The 23,619-nt window shown below is 36.4% G+C and overlaps 1 protein-coding gene across 1 annotated transcript; it reads right to left on the bottom strand.

The window, feature by feature from the left end:
* Nucleotides 1-3,673: 3,673 nt before the first annotated feature.
* LOC121388038 lies at nucleotides 3,674-22,477 on the bottom strand. The gene is made up of 3 exons (XM_041519238.1): nucleotides 22,359-22,477; nucleotides 12,961-14,177; nucleotides 3,674-5,442 (listed from the first exon to the last, which is right to left on the bottom strand). Exons 2-3 carry the CDS (start codon nucleotides 13,467-13,469, stop codon nucleotides 4,485-4,487), a joined length of 1,467 nt encoding a protein of 488 aa, XP_041375172.1. The 5' UTR covers nucleotides 13,470-14,177; nucleotides 22,359-22,477; the 3' UTR covers nucleotides 3,674-4,484.
* Nucleotides 22,478-23,619: the final 1,142 nt, after the last annotated feature.

The following is a 23,619-nucleotide window of genomic DNA, read 5'->3' on the forward strand; positions in this document are numbered from 1 at the left end:
GATGGCCTATTTCTACATATTTCAACATAAGAAAATAATAAAATAAACATTTATTATAAAAAAGTTGTCTCTTATGGATGAACAATTTTTCATTTTCTTAATACTATTAGCATGTAACAGAAAAAGTCAAACAGACTATATGAAACTGATTGCGATGGACAAAGCATGTTGGTATTATTACACATGGCATCGTTTAAAAACAGGGATCCATGGTATACCAATATAGTATGGTTCTAATGTTAAATAAATAGAGTATATCAACCAATCTATGTTAATCGGCATTTTTCGAAATACCAATTAACTAGACGAGCTTTATATTTTAAAAATTAAAAAACACAAGTAGCGAATTCAATTTATCCTAAAACACTTGTAAAATAACATTTTAATTCAATTTTTAGTAAATCACAGTACTAAAGTTGCTGCCATCGGTAATATGACGTCATCACGATTAGCACAAATTTGGTTTGACATCAAGCATTTTAACAAAATCTTTGGTAAAATACACTAAATTATCACATGGCAATTTCCATAATTTAACTTCATTGCAAAAATAAATACCTATCTCTTAATATTCAACTGGTTTTCTTAGCTCTGTTTATAGATGTGAAGAAAGGAAGGGCTTGACATTAATAAAATAACCTTTAGTACACCGATGTGATCCATATATTTCATGTTTTAAACAATAAATTTCAACTCGTATCATTTATTTTCCTACGGTTGACACAGCTATGAATAATATATTATGATATGTATCATGATACAAAGAATCCATATCACAATTTATAAAAATTCTAATAATACCCATCCTCATTAAAAATTCATCAGAACTGGGATGTGGAAATCGTTGGTAAAAGAAAATGAAAGATATCACAAGAAGTGATCGTATGTCGAGGTATCTCACTGGCATGTGCCCCCCACACACTTTTCAAATACACTTGTATTTTGCTTTATATTTGCTTTATAATAGTGTAAAAGTGTGTAAATATAAAAGTGTGCCCCCCCCCCCCCCCCCCCACACACACACACACACTTTCAGGCACCTTCCTACGCCACTGTATCTACATCAATTACACATGTGCAACAACATGACTGGAATCTACAACATGACATGGAATCTACAACATGACATGGAATCTACAACATGACATGGAATCTACAACCCGACATGGAATCTACAACCCAACGACAATTCACATGTACATTTCAAGTAAAGTAGCACAATAGAGCAAAACAAAATGTTTAAAAAACATAAAAATACTATTCTCTTTTTAGTTGAAAGCCTACATACATTTGAGCAACTGATGCAGTACATAAAACTCTTGTGATTAGGATTTCGAAGCAGTTTATATAAAAACTTAATTAAGTAACAAATTAATATATTTAAAAACAAAAACAAAAATTTATTCATATAAGGTATCTGAAACAGTTATCTACCGTGAGGCCTTCTTAACAATTTATAACTTCGCTATCATCATTCCATGTTTAGTCGGCTCGACAGTGTTTGACATGACTGAACTTGTTCGGTTGATGACAATGGCTTTTGTACAGTGTTGCCCGTGACATGACTCAACCTTCCAGGCGAATCGTATATCTAGGCTTTACAGCTATCTGTATTCCTACCACAATGGCGAGTGTAGTTTGCAGAAACATTTACCGTATATTGCCGTGTATTTGCCGACTTTTGAAGTCTAGAAATACTTTCCAAAAGAAGAGAGTCGGCTTATACACGGATGCAACAAATTGGTTGATAAAATTCCGATCAAAAATACTCCCGACCCCGACTTACAAATTTTGATCAGACCCTTAGAGCCTTTCACAGCTTATGTAACAATAATTTGTGCACAATATAAATAATACACCCCATCATGCAATATTATGTAGTTTTTTGTTCTTGAATGCATTAAGTTTGATGAATAATAATAAAAATTATTTGTTTTATTGTCATTTCAATGGTAAAAACGTGTTCCGCCATCTTTGTTTGACACCTCTGTCTATATCATTTTGTAAGCTCTTATTTGATTGGATTACACAATTTTGTGTAAACAACAGCCATGGACCACAGAATCGTTTTTCTGTGTGGAGGGGAAAACAGGGATTAAACATGCCTTAATGAGTTTATTATTTGCTGTCCAGTGAATAATTTAATTACTTATGTGCAATGATATGTTGTTACAGCTTGAATTGTTTATTTTCCTGTTATGATTTATCAGTGCTAAATTATTTTTGCACGGCATGGAAGACGTTAGCATTGCGAGGACGATTACCGTGTCTGTAATAATTAAAGGGGAAAAAAATACAGTGAAAAAGAAAAGCACAAGTCTATTTGTTGACAGTATTATTGAAACCAATACAATATACAATTGGACAAAAGATACACGAGGCCGATGATTTTGTACTTGATATTTAGGGTCAAACTAAGAGGTCGGCTTATACAAGGAGTCGGCTAATACACGGCAATATACGGTAGAAATAAATAAAATAATAATAATAAAAGTGCACCTGACAATGTTTCCCACATATGTGTGGGGGAGAGACAGGGTTCATACAAAACCCATAAACTAAATACTTTCTTCATTGCTGGATTATGTGATGATAGCCGCTTTCCTCTCAAACTACACGTAAACCAAACTTTGTGATAATCAATTGTTAGACACCAAACAGCTATTGTCTAAAATGTGTATTGTTAAACAAACATTCCTTTCCGTTATACATCACTGTTCCATCACCAAAAAAGAAAAAGAAAAAAAAAGATTTTTTTTTTTTACAAAATGTGCAGACATGTCATCAAATGTTTTAAAAACTTTCCTTCCCCAATATTTTGAACAAATATATATATGTATATATAACATCAATAATATTCACAAACACCTGTTAAAATGTCACCTACATATGCTGCATGTAATACATTATAGCACTATAAAACACAGTCAAGAATGCATTGTACATATATTACAATTTGTAATGTCAATAGCATTAAGAATGTGTATTGATTTAACATATCCCGAGTTTGTTCAAACCCAATTTGACCACTGCCATAGGAGATTTGATTCAAGCTGTCTGATCTTATTACCCAAGTACTGTAGACATTGCACAAGAAATACAGACATTGATATACCTGAGTTTGTCCAAACCCAATCTGACCACTGCTCTAGGAGATTTGATTCATGCGGTCTAGTCAATTAAGTACCATAAACATTGCACCAGAAATACATTTAAAATACCCGAGTTTGTCCAAACTCAATTTGACCACTGTTCTAGAAGATTTGATTCATGCGGTCTGATCTCAATAACCAAGTACAATAAACACTGCACCGGAAATACATTTGAAATACCCGAGTTTATCCAAACCCAATTTGACCACTGCTATAGATTTGATTCAAGCCGTCTCATTTGATTAACCAAGTACCATAAACATTGCACCGGAAATAAGTCGAGAACGGTCATTCCAGTTATCAGGAGGTTACCACAAGTCAAGGATGCATAGGACATGTAACGATCCCCATCAGTGGGCCCATTGGGCTATTTCTCGCTCCAGCCAGTGCACCACGACTGGTATACCAAAGGCCGTGGTAAGTGTTATCCTGTCTGTGTGATGGTGCATATAAAAGATCCTTTCGTGCTAATCAAAAAGTGTAGCTCATGAAGTGGCGACAGCAGGTTTCCTCTCTAAATATCTGTGTGGTTCTTATCCAACGCCATATAACCGTAAATAAAATGTGTTGAGTGCATTGTTAAATAAAACATTTATTGCCTTCTTCCTTAACGTGATCTTAGTGCTAAGACAGCTTCGTGGAATTTGATCCTGGTCCATAATTTATAGAAACCTGCACATTCTTACCAGGCTCTATATCCTTAGTTCGATGCCTGAAATAGTAACAAAGAACGGTGGAAACAGGTTCTGTTATTTGTTTTTGTTCTCTATCTTTCTCTATTTTAACAAATGGTCGCCAGTTATGCAGACACCTCAAAAGATTCTGTCAACAGTGTCCACTATACATGTTGAGAATACCACGTAGTCGGCAAACATTCACATTAAGAAATGATACACCTCACTGCATGATATGATCGTCCCGGTCGTTAGTGAGCATAAAGTGTTAGCAAATTTAGCGAGGTCATACAAGACACTACTATTATATGACACTAAATTTAAAGTAACAAAAAAAAAGAGTTTGTTTTGTTTAACGACACCACTAGAGCACTGATTAATTAATCATCAGCTATTGGATGTCAAACATTTGGTAATTATAACTTGTAGTCATCAGAGGAAACCTGCTACATTTTTCCTTATGCAGAAAGGGATTTTTTATATGCACTTTCCCACAGACAGGAAAGCACATACCATGGCCTTTAACCAGGCCAGTAATTTTTTGGAAATTTTTTGAACCCCTGATTAAGTAGGTGACAGTATTACATTACACCGATGTCAGTATTAATTATATTTAATACTGGTGATGGTGCCATCATCTCTACAGGGAACATTTGTGTTATACAGGTGATGGGTACTCTGACAATGGAATGTCAAGCCGAACGTTTCCCAGCTGTGACCAGATCAGCTCGAGTCGCGATATCAGCGTGTCTGCGAATGTGTGCATGTACATGTCGGTAGTCCGTGGGATTTTCTCGTTCGGCTTCTCCCAGTTGCGGTAGTGGTGCAGCAAGCCCTGCGAGTCGGGCACTCGGTCGATCAACGTATTGGACCTCGCTACCCAGATGTTGTGGATGCCGACTATTTCAACTTTGCGGGGATCGGTGATGAACTTTGATCTCTGGTTATACCCAAACACGTTCTGCTCCTTCGTAGTTGTGAAGAGAAATATAGATCGGAACTTCTCAGCTATGTCCTTTCCTTTGAAGTCGGTTTTTAAGAGGGGCCAGTCTTTCCGGAAAAAATTGCACCTGATTATGAATACACCAAATCTCGAATTCTCCTTGAGTCTTGTGGACAAAAATGCAGTCCAGTTTCTTGCCTGACGCGGCATGATAACCTCGTCTAAATCTTCGTACACGAGGTATTTCGACCGGTGTAGGTTTCTGTAAACACAGTCGTTAAGTGAGGCCAGCTGGGCGAAATAATGAACCTCCGATTTGCCGCCAGGCGGCCAATGATCGACCGCCATCGGAAGATGCCACTGGACAACGTTCACCAAGCCCTGAGATACGTACAGCTTCAAAACGCTGTCAACGTTGACACCGGTGCTGTGGTTGTAGAAGGTGAAGTAGTCGGCGCCCAGCATGCGGTTCATCTCGATCCACTCGACCAGCTCGTAGGCGCGACTGTAGCGGAAGTTGAACGGCGTCACACACACTGTGAAGTTGGCCGACCTCTCGGAGTAGATCACCTTCAGCAGGTTGATGGGTTCCTGGCACGAATCTTTCACCACCGACACAGCATATGGCTTCTGGCCATCACGGAGAGGACACTTGATGTATACTGCTCCATATCTGTCAACATAAACACGAAAATGCATGAGTTATCTTTTTTGAAAGCTTTCCTACCTCTAAGGCAATGTCAAACAAGGCTAGACAATCAAGCATATCTATACAGAAGTGGTATTCATATTTTAAAACCTTGCTTAATCCTAGTGTTTGTCATGGTTCAACTTTTAATGATGAGGTAAATGATTTTATTATTACCGTATATCTTCGCCTATAAGTCCAATTTTTTTCACCCAAAAATTATTTTATAATTTGGGCGGTCGACTTACAAGAGGGTACAAAAATTTCACCCAAAAATATTACCGTTTTGGGGATTATTTTACAAGTTTTTGTTGAAGTATGCCCTGTATTTATACTCAAATATGTTAATTTGACAAATTTATTTTTTATAACCTATTTTTGGGGGCATAAGAACGGTTTTGGTTATATGCGAAAAGGCGTGCAATCTCACTCACATGTCAAGACAACAGTCCACTTAGTTAAAATAACAGTCATCACTAATAGCAAAAATGTAAATAATACTAACTACCTGTTGCTTGAGTTTATTTTGAAATCTGGTCACTGGCATTAATGGTTGTTCAAACAATGTTTTGGTCAATGATTAACTTCATGAATATTACTGAGCTTTCCCTCAAAAGAGCTTAGATTGATCTCAGTAGTTCACTAGAGCAATATAGGGACACACATCATTTCAACATTTGGTACAAAAACCAGTGTACTTTCCAGAGTTATCCTCCTTACATGTATTAATATGGTGGCAAAACATGGGCTCAGATTACAGTTATCTGCCCATTTGGTTGTCCAAAATCCGGAAATTTGACCGCGCAAGTAGTCTGCTGTTTGACTGTGATTATTTCATGGCAGACAGCTATGAAGTGGCAACTATTTGACTGAAGTGACAGGGGAGAGCATGTAGTTTGTAAACATGTGTAACTTGTTGACATTGAAGACTTGTTTGTGGTAATTCTGGCCCATGCAAAAGTAGTGCTTTTTGTGTAAAATGGGTGTACTCCGGCCTGGTTTAGAGGGTGTGTTTGTTTAAACCAATATGCTGGGAGAAAGAGCTGGACAACAGGGGTTGTCCTTTTCAGGGTATGTGTCCCCCAGGCAGGCAAAGGTACATACAAAAATCCACGGGCCTGCTGATATTAATAAAAATGTTATAGCCACTAAGGCTATATAGAAACATATAGCAAAATTAATTGTGGTCTGAGGCCACATGTGATTAACTTATTAATCTTTCAGTTTTATCGTAGTGATCTGTTGTCAGTGTTGATAAGTAAAGTTGTTGTCTGTGCACAAAACCATGCTGTTCAGTGCCATACGTCAAACAGTCAAACAGCTTTCACTATCTACTAAGGGAATATTTCGTTTTGATGCTATGTCGTTTGATTGGAATATTGCGATGTACAAAATGTGAAAACCGTTGTTTGTAAAATAATTTTCTTTTGTTCAAATAGTGTAAATAATACTTCAATATTAATAAGTTGTTTTTCATGGGTCGACTTATAAACGGGTCAATAAAAAAATTACGTTTTCAGGGCTTGAAATTAGGGACTCGACTTGTAGCCGATATCGACTTACAGGCGAAGATATACGGTAATCATGATCCTGTTGATTGTGTTGACTGCATTACATTTAATTCTACCTTTGATGTTATTAATGATGAAGAAGTAAGAAGAGCTATAAAATCACTTAAGTTAGGTAAAAGCCCAGGTGTGGATGGTGTGCTATCAGAGTTTTTTAAGAATGCATTATTTATTATACCATATCTAAAGATGTTATTTAATTCTGTGGGTTTAATTATTCCATTGTTTAAGAAAGGAGATATTACAGATCCAAATAACTTTAAAGGTATTTCGTTACTAATATTATTGGGAAATTATTTACTTCTATTTTAGAAACTAGGATTAGGACATGGCTTGAATTTAATAATATTATCCATGAAGCACAGACAGATTTCCGAAATGATTACTCCACAATAGATCATATATTTACACTTCAGGCATTGTGTCAAAAATATCTTAGAAAGCCTAGACATAGATTTTATGTTGCTTTTATTGATCTTCGCAAAGCTTTTGACTTGGTAGATAGGAAAACGTTTCTTTATGTGTTGCATATGAGGGGTATTCAATGTAAAATGTTTAACATTTTAAAAGATATGTATGAAAAAGTAAAGGCTTGTGTTAGAGTAAAGAATGTTAGGACATATCCCTTTACAACATCTAGTGGTGTCCGTCAAGGGTGTATGTTAAGCCCTGTTTTGTTTATAATTTTTATTAATGAATTTATAAATGAGATGAATAATAGTAATCTGAGAGGAATTTTTGTGAATGAAAATATTAATGATATACTAATGCTTCTTTTTGCTGATGATGGTGTACTTATTGATGATACAGTAATAGGTTTGCAAAAAAAGCTTGATGTATTAAATAAGATTTGTGTAAAACGGGGATTAGAAGATAATGTTGATAAATCTAATATAATTGTATTTAGAAATGGTGGGTACTTAAGACGTGTCATATTATAAGTATCTTGGTATAACATTCTCTTCTCGTTTGAAATGGTCTAAGGCTTGCAAGACTTTATGTATTCAAGCGAGAAAAACCTGTTTTCCTATTTTTACTTTATTCAAGAAATACCCTACATTATCATATACATATATAGTATTGTCCAGAATACATTTGATACTAAAATAGCTCCTATTTTATTATATGGCTCTGAAATATGGGGATTTACTTACCGAGAATCTATTGAAAAAGTTCAAAGAAATTGTTTTTAAAAGGTTTTTAGGAGTTTCAAAGAGAGTATCATCAAATGCTGTACTTGGGGAAATAGGTAGAGATCATTTGTGTGTGAAATATTTTAGCAATTGTATAAAATATTGGTGTAAATTGTTATATATGGATTCATCCAGATATCCCAAAGCTTGTTATAATATGTTGAAATATCATGATGAAACTGCATGGTACAATTAATTGGGTATCACATGATGTAAGAACAGTGTTGTTTCAAACAGGGTTTTCTTATGTGTGGACAATCTAATTAAAATTAGCTCCACAATTACATGTGGATCTAACACCAGCCAGTTGGAGCTCATGTCCACCAATCAAAACCTTACTTGCAGAATCATGCCAGTGATTTAAAAATAATTTGAAAACATTCCCGAATTATCCTAAGGGTATACGACATGTTTCGTGTGAATTACGAATGCCTTAAAACATGTTTTATTTTATAAAATAAATAATTGGTAATGTTAAACTGAAGACTGATTTAGTTGGGGTTTTTTATAAATAAATAAATAATTTTTAATGTACAATTGAAAACTGATAACCCACCCCGTACGTATTGGTATGGTTCGCTGTACTGCGGCCACCAAAATAGACTCGCCCGATATTTTTAGAATTTGTATGCTCCCAAATAACGTTATAAAAGGCGAAGTGTGATTGGTCAATATTTAAATTATTATTTACAGACGAAATGTTACCTGGACATTGGGGACTACGCAGTGTTGTTAGCAATCCGATTAAAATTAGTTCTACTGGTCTAAATAAGGCATTCGTAATTCACATGAAACATATCGTATACCCTCAGGATAATTCGGAATGTTTTCAAATTATTTTTAAATCACTGGCAGGATTCTGCAATTACGGTTTTGATTGGTGGACATGAGCTCCAACTGGCTGGTATTATATCCACATGTAATAGTGGACCTATTTTAATTAGATTGTATGTGTGGATTGCTCAAGAATGTGGCAGTATCAAGTTATTTATGTCCAGCTTTGTACAGAGATATATAAAGACATTCATTTTCAACACTGGCATGATAAAATTAACTCTTCTCATTTTTTAAAGGCATATTCTTCTTATAAATCTCTTTTAGAAACAGAAAAGTATGTATTATATTTGTCACAATACAAAGATCTCTTGAGAATTTTTTCTAAATTTAGGTGTTTGTCACATAAATTAAAACAGGCAATCGGATTTCATGGTAACGATCGTTACCGGTAGCATGTCGGTAAAACCACGGAACCGAAATTTCATTTCCCATGATTGTTATGTCGATTTAAAAAATTAAAATATTTATCTATATGTATATATATATTATACAAATAATAATGTTTCTCATATAAAACTACTGGAGATAGTTTTCAACACAATCACGACACCCGATTCGGATTTTAGTGTTCGCCATACTTGTTAGTGTTCGAGTAAAGCCGAATCAGAGTTCGACACCACGCTTAATCAAACCCAATCAAAAATTGTAATATTGACTTCATGGCATCTGCTCCAAAGAAGAAAAAGTCTGAATCCGTTTCTTTGAACACTTTTTTAAAATAGCCATTTATAGTGGTGATTTTGAAGTCGAAGTCAATGCAGTAGATAACGATCTGATATCTGTTAGATGTAGAGTTTGCAGTGACCATTACAAGTGAGATGCTTATGAAATTGCCCAAATAAATTTTTTTAAGGGGCCATTCATTTAGTACAATACAAAAAAAGTTGTGATTTTCGACATCCTTCTTCATATTGTACACGTGCAAATGCATCCACTCCCACACACGAGTCCATTCCCGTTTCGATGACGTAGGTAATAATAGGTATGAGCCTACATTGTACCTGCGTATGCATATATATATAAATAATTTATCCATATGTAAATTGCACATATGAAACAAAATCACTGGCACTAATTATTTGTAGTGTCGCTGTTAAATTTAGGGACCTAAAATAGGATTTTAATTCAAATATTATTTGATAAAAATAATTAACCTTTTATTACTGTCACTGAAGTCGACAAATTTATTGCCGATGTCACGCACGCACTTGAGTACTGAAGGTGACAATAGAATAAGCTCCACTATTTCCTGTCTTTTCATTAAGGGCGGAAATGATGTAAACTGTTATATTTATGTAGCTGTCAGTCAGAACAGCATGCGTATGCAATGTGGAGGGGAGGGGAAGGAGCGTGACTGTGTCCAAAATATTGAGATTCAAAACGTGTCTCTTTCCACGGGTTTGTACGTTGGATAATCGGTAGCTTGGGTATATAGATTTTCCTAACGTATTTTGAACATACGCGACATGGTGAACATTCTTTCTTCCGGAAACGCAATAGCAGACGATAACCATGTGGATGAACGTTAAGTATATATTCATCAGCTATAGTGATAATATGAACGTCGGCCATTTTTTATAGCACTCTACTACAGCATCCAACATCCCCATAACATTTGCAATACTTTCAATCCATTTGAAATCTTTGAAAATGTCTTTAATGTTTTTATTTATAATCAAATGGAACTGGCAATGCAATGTGACCTCAGTCATTATAATTTCAATCACGTGACCACGTGATCAAATAATAGCATATGAAAGAGGGTTGCCCCAGTATTCGACCAATAGAAAAGCTTGAGGATACATTCCCAAAATAAACTCCCAAGAACCACAAATTTACTACTTTTATGTCTTTTGGTGCTGTTTGTCAGAACTTACGCAATTATGTTTTATTTTATTTCAGTCTAATATCATTACTTGTAAATTAAGATAGGACCAAAGAGACTGTTCATCAGAAAGTATTTGAGTGTGTGTGAATGCATATATATAAGCATGTGCATGCGTGCGTAAATGCATGAATATGTGTTACAGTTGTTAAAATCAACACTTTTTGGATTTAGTTGTTTGATATGTGCTGCATTTAATACAAAATAAATTTCAAAGTTTAGTTTTATTAGTTAATTAGAAAGTGGTCGAATACTGGGTCAGCTGGTCGAATACTGCATACTGTTCCTTGCGGCACTCAAACCTACTCTAGTTGGCGTATACCGCATAACAAAACTTGGGTCTATTCAATGAATTGCATTTGCCAGTAACTATTTACGAAGAAAAACAAATATTAGCAAATGCCAATAAACTGAACATGTTATAATCCTTTCTTTCTTAAGTGGTCGAACACTGGGGTCGTTGCCCTATTATATGTATACAATATATAGAATACATTAACAAATTACATGGTCATTCTACCATATATATGTTAACAAAATCAGTACTACCTTCAGATTATGTATAATTATGAAGTAACTTAACTATCCAGCATGATCCTTACTGACCTTTAATGAAATTTTCGTAGGACAACTGTATGAAAAGTTTTACATGTAGTCAACAGGGGTGCAGAAATGGAACATATTTCACTAGCCCGCCAGACCAGAAGTTGAGAACCAACTCAAATTTACTAGCCTGTCTATAGAATAATATATAATTAATATTATAATATACAGTGTCTTCACTTCAGATTATTTATAGAATAAATATATTGACAAAACATTATTAAGAACACCTGGTAAGTGACCAACATCATGTGGCAAACAAAATCAAAAAGACAGATCACCGTCAGACTGGTACATGTAGGTGCATTTTTTAACTCATCCGTCAGAATTTTTACTCACATTTTGTGAGCGGGCGAGTACTTTCTGCACCCTTGAGTCAACAAAACTTCTCTCTTTTTTTATGGATGCATAAATTTGTACAATGACCATAACATAAAATATAGTTCTGTCTCAATCTAATTAAAATTAGCTCCACTATTACATGTGGATCTAAAGACAGCCAGTTGGAGCTCATGTCCACCAATCAAAACCTTACTTGCAGAATCATGCCAGTGATTTAAAACTAACAACACTGTGTAGTCCCCAATGACCAGGTAACATTTCGTCTGTAAATAATAATTTAAATATTGACCAATCACACTTCACCTTTTATAACGTTATTTGGGAGCATACAAATTCTAAAAATATCGGGCGAGTCTATTTTAGTGGCCGCAGTACAGCGAACCATACCAATACGTACGGGGTGGGTTATCAGTCTTCAATTTTACATTAAAAATTATTTATTTATTTATAAAAAACCCCAACTAAATCAGTCTTCAGTTTTACATTACAAATTATTTATTTTATAAAATAAAACATGTTTTAAGGCATTCGTAATTCACACGAAACATGTCGTATACCCTCAGGATAATTCGGAATGTTTTCAAATTATTTTTAAATCACTGGCAGGATTCTGCAAGTAAGGTTTTGATTGGTGGACATGAGCTCCAACTGGCTGTCTTTAGATCCACATGTAATAGTGGAGCTAATTTTAATTAGATTGGTTCTGTCTGTGATCTTCCGCCCATCATTAAACTACAATAGAGTAGTACTCCGCAGCTCATTGGGGGGAAAGAGGAGGTACTGTGTAATGATCTTTCCTCTCGCTAACCACCAACCCCAGTTCCAAACTGATAACACTTTATACAATCAATACAATCAGTACTGCACAAGGGCAGACCCGAGGGAGGGAATCGGGTAACCAGGGGGAAGTGTCCGCCCGTAAAGAAATGTATACTTCCCACTTTTTGAACAATTTGTTTATAATGTTCAACTTTTACTGAAGTGCCCTTTACATGGAGTTGGTCCATGTCACATTTTGCCCTTGCTCCCCTCCCTAAAAAAAATTCTAGGTTGACCTTCATTGCATAGCACATACCTGAGACCATGATCTTCCGGCAATCGTTGGACACTTCCAGTGATGACACTCAGGCTGTTGGGTCGTCCTTCGAACCAGGCCTGACACAGGACGGATCCGCTTCCATACCGCACATTTAACCCGATGATCCGCAGAATGGCTGGCTGCCCGACATCGTCGTAAAACGCAGAGAACACGTACAGATCAGTCTTCGCATTCACCATCTGAAACGACTGCTTGTCCTCGACATTAACTGGGAGCATCAGTTTGGGACATTCACTTCCAGCATGTGCGTGGAGTTCAGGTGGGGCTTCACCCACGCTGGCAGGCGATGCCTTGGGTTTGTGTAACAGTCCAAGTCTTGGCATGTTCTTCGTTGTGGTTTTTAGTTTGTCATCTGCACCATGTGCGTAGTCCGCTATCATTCTCTCATTCTGCGGTTCTTTCACCTGACTGTGCAGGTAAAAGACGAATGTGAGAACACCAACGAGCACCAGGGACACAAACGTACGTTTCACCTTTATCCTCATGCTGCAGGTTGGATGGAACCACTGGCCTCCACAACTACTGGTGTTTTACTGTTTGGCTCCACAGTGACAACACTGACCAGTGGAGCATGTTATCTAATACACAATGAATACATTCTTCAGATGAGCATGTTATCTAATACACAAGGAATACACCCTTCAGATGAGCATGTTATCTAATACACAATGAATACACCCTTCAGTTGAGCGTGTGATCTAATACACAATGAATACACCCTTCATTTAGCATGTTATCTAATACACAATGAATACACCGTTCAGATGAGCATGTTATCTAATACACAATGAATACACACTTCAGATGAGCATGTTATCCAACACACAATGAATACACCCTTCAGTTGAGCGTGTTATCCAACACAATGAATACACCCTTCAGTTGAGCGTGTTATCCAACACACAATGAATACACCCTTCAGTTGCGCATATTATCCAATAGACAAGGAAGACACCCTGCAGTTGCGCATGTTATCATATATTCAAGGAAGACACCCTGCACTTGCGCATGTTATTATATATTCAAGGAAGACACCAGCCAGTAAGCACGTCACCCAGTCCACAATGAAAACATCAGCTAGTTCAGCACGTCATATAATACCCAGTGAAGATACCAGGTCAGTTCTGTGTTCCACATGTGTCTATCCTGCCAGGCTGTGAACTGTTTTCGGCCTACACCACGTCATAAACAACCTGCAACATACATGGATGAGCAGTCATTACGATAATCTACATCTGGTATTCCTATAAATAATTTATTTACAGCCATATTCATTGTATCCTGGTTCACTGTTAAAAAAAAAGTGTCTGGTTTACTGTAAATTCCAATTAAATAGTTTAGCAATAAGTTGGTTGTTTTGATTTTCTAAAAAAAAAAATGTCAAGCATTGCATGACATGTACAGTGAAACCTCTCAAAACCACACCCTCTGTAAACCGGAATTCCCTCAAAACCAGACATTTTACAGAGTACCTTTTTAAAAACCAGAACAGAACTTAACCTCTCTAAACCGGATCCCTCATAAAACCAGACATTCGTTTTGGTCCCAAGGTTGTCCAGTTTAGAGGAAAGAAAGAAAGAAATGTTTTATTTAATGATGCACTCAACACATTTTAATTACGGTTATATGGCGTCAGACATATGGTTAAGGACCACACAGATATTGAGAGGAAACCCGCTGTCGCCACTTCATGGACTACTCTGTCTGATTAGCAGCAAGGCATTTTTTCATATGCACCATCCGAAAGACAGGATAGCACATACCACAGCCTTTGATATAAAAGTTGTGGTGCACTGGCTGCGACGAGAAATAGCCCAATGGGCCCACCAACGGGGATCGATCCCAGACCGACCACGCATCAAGCAGGCGCTGTACCACTGAGCTACGTCCCCCCCCCCCCCCCCCCCCCCCCCCCAGTTTAGAAGGGTTACATTGTACCTGTAATTGTTTTGTTTACCAATACCATTAATCATCGACTTTTGCAGTTCTTTAGATCTCAATAATCTGGGCACAACAGGCTTTTTGTCTGTTAATTCTGAGCACACAAAGGTCTTTTTAGTGCAGTAAAATATTAATAATAGATGATGAAGACTCTGTACCTATTCAGTAATGCTTTTCAAGTTATTTTAATCTAAGTACAGCTTAACATTTCATTGATTTTGAGGTGAAGTGTTTTCAGGTTAGCATGTTTTACTTTAATTGGGCTTCTTATCTTGGGTACACCCATTATCTCATCGGAACGTGGTAACTTCAGACTTTGGTAACTTCGGCCCCGAGTAACCTCGGCCCCAGGTAATTTCGGACCGGTAATCTCGGCCTCCGTATTAATGAACGCAACTTATATCTGGGTTATACGCAAACGAAACTTTGTTGTTAAATAACCTGATATTATTATTTTAAGATGAGTCTTTTTATTTAATTAAACATTATTATATATTCATTGTACATTTTGTTATGTATATTTTGTTTATCAACTTTTAAACATTTATTCTGCTCATACCCCGTCCCCTTCTTAATATGGTTTGATTTGGTAGGTGTTCCTGATTTTAATCAGATGTTATGCCCACATTAAGCATGTTTTAATCCTTGGCATATAAGCATTTTAATACCTATCAAACAATCCGAATTTAGCCATTGGTGAAAATGCATCGAGAGGCCATTTAGTGTATGTGAACTGTAATTTAAAAGCCCTGTTTGAATAAAGAAAGAAAGAAATGTTTTATTTAACGACGCACTCAACACATTTTATTTACGGTTATATGGCGTCAGACATATGGTTAAGGACCACATAGATTTTAAGAGGAAACCCGCTGTCGTCACTACATGGGCTACTCTTCCGATTAGCAGCAAGGGATCTTCCCACAGGCAGGATAGCACAAACCATGGCCTTTGTTGAACCAGTTATGGATCACTGGTCGGTGCAAGTGGTTTACACCTACCCATTGAGCCTTGCATTGACTCAGGGTTTGGAGTCGGTATCTGGATTAAAAATCCCATGCCTCGACTGGGATCCGAACCCAGTACCTACCAGCCTGTAAACCGATGGCCTACCACGACGCCACCGAGGCCGGTCCCTGTTTGAATATGTCGGCAATACCTGGATCACGAGCGCTGTTTGGCCACCATCATCTTGGAGCGTCTACGGACTCGGTATCCGTACAATTAATGATGTTGAAGGGTGGCACAACAGACTAAATAAACGTGGTCGCCCACATATGCCATTTTATATGCTGATTACCCTGCTTGGTACCCTTGCAAGTTTGATTGGTGAGCAAGTCAAAACTGAAACGTCACCAAGAAAAAAAATACCGGGATCTTCAAAGAAAAATCTTTAAGTACTGGGGAGAATATGTGGAAGGCTCACGTAGTGCGCTGCAGCTTCTACGTTCATGTTCCAAATTAAATGGACCCGTTCAGTAGAATGAGACATGTGGTCTACAATTCTCTGACATCTGTGAACTTTCAGTTTACTTTTAGAAACTGTATGCCTAGATTACTGATTAATAAAAATAGTGCTTAATCGTTTATATAATATTTGATGTTATCACAAATTGTTTTAGTTTACTGATGTAAGCATATAAATTTTAAAAAACGCAACATTTATTTATTCAGGATTTTACTTTTACGTTTGGAATATATATATATATATAGATATATAGATATAGATATAGATATAGATATAGATATAGATATAGATATAGATATAGATACAGATACAGATATATAGATATATACACACACACACACACATACTAGTAGTTGGTTAGTATATATTTTGTATTCACGACGCGTAAAGTATGATGATAATTGTCCCTCAGATATATCTAGAGTATGTACTATTAAACTGGATTTTAAATACAACTGGTACAAACTGTCTTAACATAATATTTTAAAATGTTTAGAAAATAAAGATATATATGAAATTGAAACTTCTTGTTTTATTTACTAGAAATAAAATATATGTACAACTGGGTATATATCCCATACTTTTGGAGAAATATGCGTATTGAAATGAACGTTTCAACTGCATATGCCATAAAATGAAAAAACGTATTTCATTTCAACTATGTTCGTGCTTATATTCAATTACGGTTCAAGTACACTTGTTATGGCACACACCTCAGTGGTTAATTGTTAATAGATATATGTTATTGAGAGTGTTAATGAGAAAAAAGGAGGGTGTAGTGGCCTTACCCGTTGTGCCCTTAAGAACTCACTCTGGGCTGGAGCCGGTACCGGGATGCAAACCCTGTACCTGTCATCCTTGTAAGACCGACGTTTGCTTAGGCACTGCGCCGTCGAGACCAGTAGAAAAATGTCATCGGAATTCCACTTAACTAAGCCGATGGGGTCCGAGATTACCTGGGGCCGAGATTACTCGGGTCCAAAGTTACCAAAGTCCGAAGTTACGCCTATTCATCTCATCAGCTTTGAATTCTGAAACCTGGTATTCAGAGGATACCCGTTTAATTTTTCCATTAGCAACAAAGGATCCTGTACATATATACAGTCACACCTGTCCTAGCGGCCACCTGTAAATTTGCGGTCACCTGCCTTAAGCGGCCACTTTTTTCCCTCCCAAACGATTTATAATGTAAATGCACCTGTAATAAGCGGTCACCTGTCCAACTTGGCCAGCGGCCACCTAAATCGGATCCCAAATTGCTAAAATACCTATATTATGCGGTCACCGTAAATGTTTACTGTTATATAATAGAGATATTTTAAGAAGAGCAATAAGGTGCAGCACATGACCGATCTTCACACTTTCAGGAATACTAGTACCCATTCAGTCCTGACATCTCCACTGTGTATCAATTAAGAAAGTATGACTCGGGAATGCATCTAACTGCCGCTTGACATATGTAGATTCACTTACTATGACAATACACAGCATGAAGTAGGAATTAAATAATTAAATGGAAAGAAGAAAAAAACTTGTTGAGAATGGTTAATTTAATACATTTCAGTTGCATTTTTTCTGAAGGAGACAACATCAAAAGTTGATTTATAATCAAAATTTGTTAAGCACACATCTGTTAATTAACAGTACAAACGGTAAAATAAACACCAAATGTTTTAAAGACTATATGTGGCAACCTGTAATCAGCAGCCACCTGTCTTAAGCGGCCACTTTTATCTACTCACTTGTGTGACCGCTTAAGACAGGTTTGACTGTATATACAATTTCTTAGTTACAGACACAATAGAATATACCACAGCCTTTGATAGTCCAGCTGCGATATAAACACTTGTAAGTACCAGATTTATATATGCATACAAGTCTTTTCTAACACAGGTATGTGATACATTCAATATTCATCATCTGGGGCCCAATCAATAATAGCATTGTGGACACTTCATTGATAAATACCATTTCCAGTGACATACATTCAACTTGCTTGTCACTGGCAACCTGTAGTGCACACAAAGCTGACAATACCTGTCGGAGGCCTGGAAAACCACTCTATCGACACTAACTGACACTAACGCACAGAAGTTGTCAATACATGTATCAGAAACTGAAAATATCTAGTAACAGCTGGGTAATCATACTTCCAATACCACATGCATGTAGATATCATCAGTATTAGAAAATAATGCCTGTCGACAGCTGGAAAATGAATACAAGTACTTCTGATACTAATACACAGATAAATAATACAAAAGAATAAGAACCTGTTGTATTCAATTCCATAGCACCATACCCAAAAATTTAACACATTTTTACATTGCTCTGGAATCACATAATATTATATAATTTATACAGAAATACGCACAGTTTAAATAAAAATGTATACCAAATATTAAAGCAATCAAATTTGGACTTGAAAAGTTATAAGCAATTATTAAACTAAACAAGGGGCAGAATGTAGCCCAGTGGTAAAGCTTCCACCTGATATGCGGTCAGTTTGGGATCGATCTACATCGGTGGGTCCATTGGGCTATTTCTCATTCCAGCCAGTACACCACAACTGGTATATTAAAGGCTGTGGTATGTGCTATCCTGTCTGTGGGATGGTACCTATCAAAAATCCTTGCTATTAATGAAAAGAAAATATAGCAGGTTTCCTCTCTAAGACCAGTGGCATAGCGTAGGTGCATGGGGTCACCGGGGCAGCTGAGTTGCCCTGTGCAAAAGTCTGGATTGGTGGAAAGGCCGAAATTTGACCAAATTAATTACTCTCATCATTACTGTACGATTTTCTTAGCCCTAACCCTAAACTTAACCCATTTTCTTTCTGGGGAAGGCCCTCTATACACTCTGTTGACTGTGGTTGCATTTAATTTCATAGCACCATACCCAAAATTTTCTTTCTGGCAAAAACACTGCCATATAAGTACAGTATCCTCCAGTGTCATCTATTGGACCTCTCAAAAAACTTTCCTTTCCTGATGGACACTAGAGCTGGGTGGTACTTAAATTTCAGGTTTGGTATCGGTACGGTATCAATTTATAGAGCAGTATTTTCGGTATACCTTGGCTTTAAATGCATGCCCGAGTTAAGTTTCACCTGCTCATTTCATCTAAATAGAATTAAATTCCAAACACAAGGCCCTCATATCTTTCTTCTTTTCAGCTATTTTGCATTTGTCAAGATATATTATTAGTGCTTTACTAAATTGAAGATAAAAAAAATTTCATACCGCAATTTCAGTGTTTTGAAATTAACTTGGTATGGTAAATTGGTATTGACATCATACCGATACCGAACGGTATATCATCGGCAAAATGACAAAAGGTCGTAACTACGCTTTTGGCGAGAAATCACTTTTTGGAATTTCCAGAGTTAGAATGTTCATATTCTGCTTTTGTCAAAAGATCGTAACTATTGGCCTATTAGAAAGTGGTTGACTGTCACATGATAAATAGTCGTATTATAACTGGTCCAAGAAACAAAATGACAAAATGTCGTATCTACAAAGCGGGAAGCTAGAGTGTGGACATGACGCTCAGCATTGCATTATGTTCACACATTACATGGATTACATGTAAATAAAACCAGTTAATTACACCTGATTGTATGTGTATTTAATCCATGTATAGATCTTGCCTCATTCCTTCAACCTGTGTTAAATTTTAGATCAAAATGTCGCAACTGATATTTTCAACGACATTTCAGGTATAAAATGTTGTAAACATTTGTAGACCTGACACATAGGGTAAAACATCCTAATTTCGGACGGAGCCATAACTATGGTACACCCACTATATGTTCGCATAACAACAACTATAACAAAATAATGTATTTTTTTGCTCTCCTGTAAAATTTTGAAAAGTGTAGTTACGAGGTTTCGTCATTTCGCCCACGATATACATATATATACAGCATACTGCCCAGCTCTAATGGACTCTCTCTTCTCATTGTTTCCCTGATTTGGATATTCGAAGCAATGTTCCAGTGATCAATTAGATACAAAAATTGGTCAGTTGGGCTCTGCCGAGGTGATGATCAATTATACAAACCTATAACAGATTATTGCGGAACACGTCAACTGTAAAATGTGTCCGTCCAGTATAATTAGCGGAATTATAAATCATTATCACAGGCCTCTGAGAATTAAAAGAAAAGAATGTTTTATTTAACGATGCACTCAACACATTTCATTTACGCTTATATGGCATCAGACATATGGTTACGGACAACAGATATTGAGAGAAGAAACTCGCTGTCACCACTTCATGGGCTACTCTTTTCGATTAACACTTTTTTCTTCTTCTTCATAACAAGATTCAAATTAAAATCTTCCATGAAATCACCAAAGAAGGCGGCAGCCATAATTTATTTAGAACAAACAAGAAGGCGGCAGCCATAATTTATTTAGAACAAACAAAAGCGATAACAGCAATACAAACAGTAAAAGTATTCTTAGAAAGTAAACCTGCTACATTTTTCCATTTGTAGAGAGGAATCTTTTATATGCACCATCTCACAGACATAATAGCACATACCATGGTCTTAAATATACCAATCATGGTGCCCTAGCTAGTACGAGAAATAGCAAAATATATTAATCATCGGCTATTGATTTATTAATCATCAGCTATTGGATGTCAGACATTTGGTAATTTTGACATAAAGTCTAAGAAAGGAAACCCAAAGAAAATACAAAAAAAAAAGGGGGGGGGGGGGGGGGGAGAAAGGAAACCTGCTACATTTTTCCATCGGTAACAAGGGGTCTTTTATATGCACCATCCCATAGACAGGATAGCACATACCACGGCCTTTGATGTACCAGTCGTCAATCTGAGAGGTCTAATGAGATGATTGCAAAAACAAAAAATGCGAGAGACCCATCATCTTTTTTTCCTTTCTTTTTTAATTAAATTAAAATTCCTTTTTTCCTTTTTACCTTAACATTGTAACAAACAACATGGCACCCTTTTTTCTTTCTTTTTTTGGGGATGTGGGTTTTTTGTGTGGGTTTTAATACACACACAAACACACACATGTGTATACATGCTATACATGCGCACGCGTGCACACACCAGGGTTTCTGCCAGAGGGTAAAATGGGTATGGCACCATATCCAGATTTTTGGGCAGGTTTTTTTTTTTAAAGGTAACCTTTTGACAAAATTAATTAATGTATTATTTTCTTAACCCTAACCCTAAACATAACCCATTTTCTTTCTAGGGGAAGCCTCTCGTATCCCGTTGACTGTGGTTGCATTCACTTCCATAGTGCCATACCCAAAAATTTCTTTATGGCAGAAACACTGCACACACACATTAAAATGTCTCTTTTTAGGGATCATACCGCTATTTCAGCCAATGAGCGACGTGTAGGCGACGAATTTATTTTATTATGTTGGTGTCTGAACAGACTTGACAGTATGATTATGGAATATTGGAAGGGTAACATTGCCTCTTGATTTTGGCATATCAAACTGACAGATGCATATCTGCTTAGCTACAAGCAAGACCATTGTTTGCTATGCCTGTGGTACATATATTTAACGAGAGTACCCTAACCCTAAACTATTATAAATGATGGGGGGAACGGGTGGAGCTCTTGCCGTATAGAGCACCTACTGTTAATAATTTAGTCAGTGCTTGGCTTTATATTTGTACTGTCACCAATGTATAATCAATAGTGGTGAGATACCTTTAGTTCTGTTTAATGGCCCGGGTGAGTGGGGATAAATTATATTATAATCGCTCTATAAATTATTTTTTTAAATAATAATTAATAAATATTAAAAATAACAATAAAAAGTACGTCAGGTCTTGAACCCACATCCTCTTTCATATTCATGATATTGTGTCGTGATATAAAGGAAAATAGAAATCTGAAATGACATCAAAATGGACGGTCATCTGTGTGCGATGCAGGGTGAAAGAAAACATCCCATGAATGGGAAATCCTTACCTACTTAAGTTTCATATCAACGTTTGCTACATAAGAGTGGAGGTTTTGCTATCTACATACAGCAGAAGTCATTTTCAACAACACACACGGAAGTGTCTTCTGCTTAAATCAAAACCGCTTCACTGCTAGCCACTGGGGTTCCAGTAAACTGAATCATTTCTCATTTCTGATAATGTTAACATTTAGGGTGACGTGATTTTCTGTCAGACATTAGGCCTAGATTATCACGAGTCGCACAACTTTAAAGTTGTATTTCTTGATTTTGTACACTTATATAACAGACATTAAATGATATTATAAAGATGAGCTACTGAACGTTATTTTTTATATATATCTACAGGGGAGGCGCAGACTGTACGGCCGGTGTAGCAGGCTCAAACCACTCCCCTCAGATTTCACTCTAGAGTGATTTGAGCCTAGGTAAGTAAGTAAGTGCACTATTATCTAGAATGACATCGGCATTGCAGTTAATGAATAAAGGAAAGGAATACACTTGCATTATGACACTTTATTTGTATTATTTGATAACTATTTTATTGATTGCATGCCTGCTGTGGATGAAAGGGATAGTATTTTTTTAAGGACTAATTATCTTTTAATACTTTTATGATCTTCTAGGCTCATTTCACTCCCCATCCAGGCTCAAATCACTCCCCTATCTAAATTACAAGTATAACTATTTAATACACGTCCTTCTAATAGTAGCGTCTTCAATTCTTAAATTAGTGGTAACTAGTGAGTTATTAGGAATAAGTAACTGCATATTTGAATACATCGCTTAGACAAATGTAAGCAGTTTCAGGTAAACAAAATAAATACTAGTTTGTCAATTAAATACCAGCTGTTACTTATAATAAGCAAAGGAGGACATTTTTATTGTTTACATTGTAACTCAATTTATACGTTGTCATAGTTATCTTCCGAGAATATTTTTTTTGCAGATGATTAAACTTGGTGAAAAACAGTTTGTGTTGTTACGTGTGACTGTCAATATAAGGAATGACGCCTGAATCGACTTGCTTTATATTATGTCCTCATGGATGTAAGTCGGTTCACGAGAGCAGATTTTCCATAACACAGACTACCTTTAGCCTTAACACAGACTAACTTGTGGGGTTATTTTCCATGTTTTCATGAACACAGGTAATGGAAAATAGACAATGAGGTCAACATGTCAGAAAGCATACATTTCAGATTCATATACGACTACATTACACGATTAAAGTGTTCATTGTAATTTGTGAGGTATATCATACAGTTA

The sequence above is a fragment of the Gigantopelta aegis genome, chromosome 14 (assembly GCF_016097555.1).
Source record: "Gigantopelta aegis isolate Gae_Host chromosome 14, Gae_host_genome, whole genome shotgun sequence".
In the NCBI taxonomy this organism is placed as follows: domain Eukaryota; kingdom Metazoa; phylum Mollusca; class Gastropoda; order Neomphalida; family Peltospiridae; genus Gigantopelta; species Gigantopelta aegis.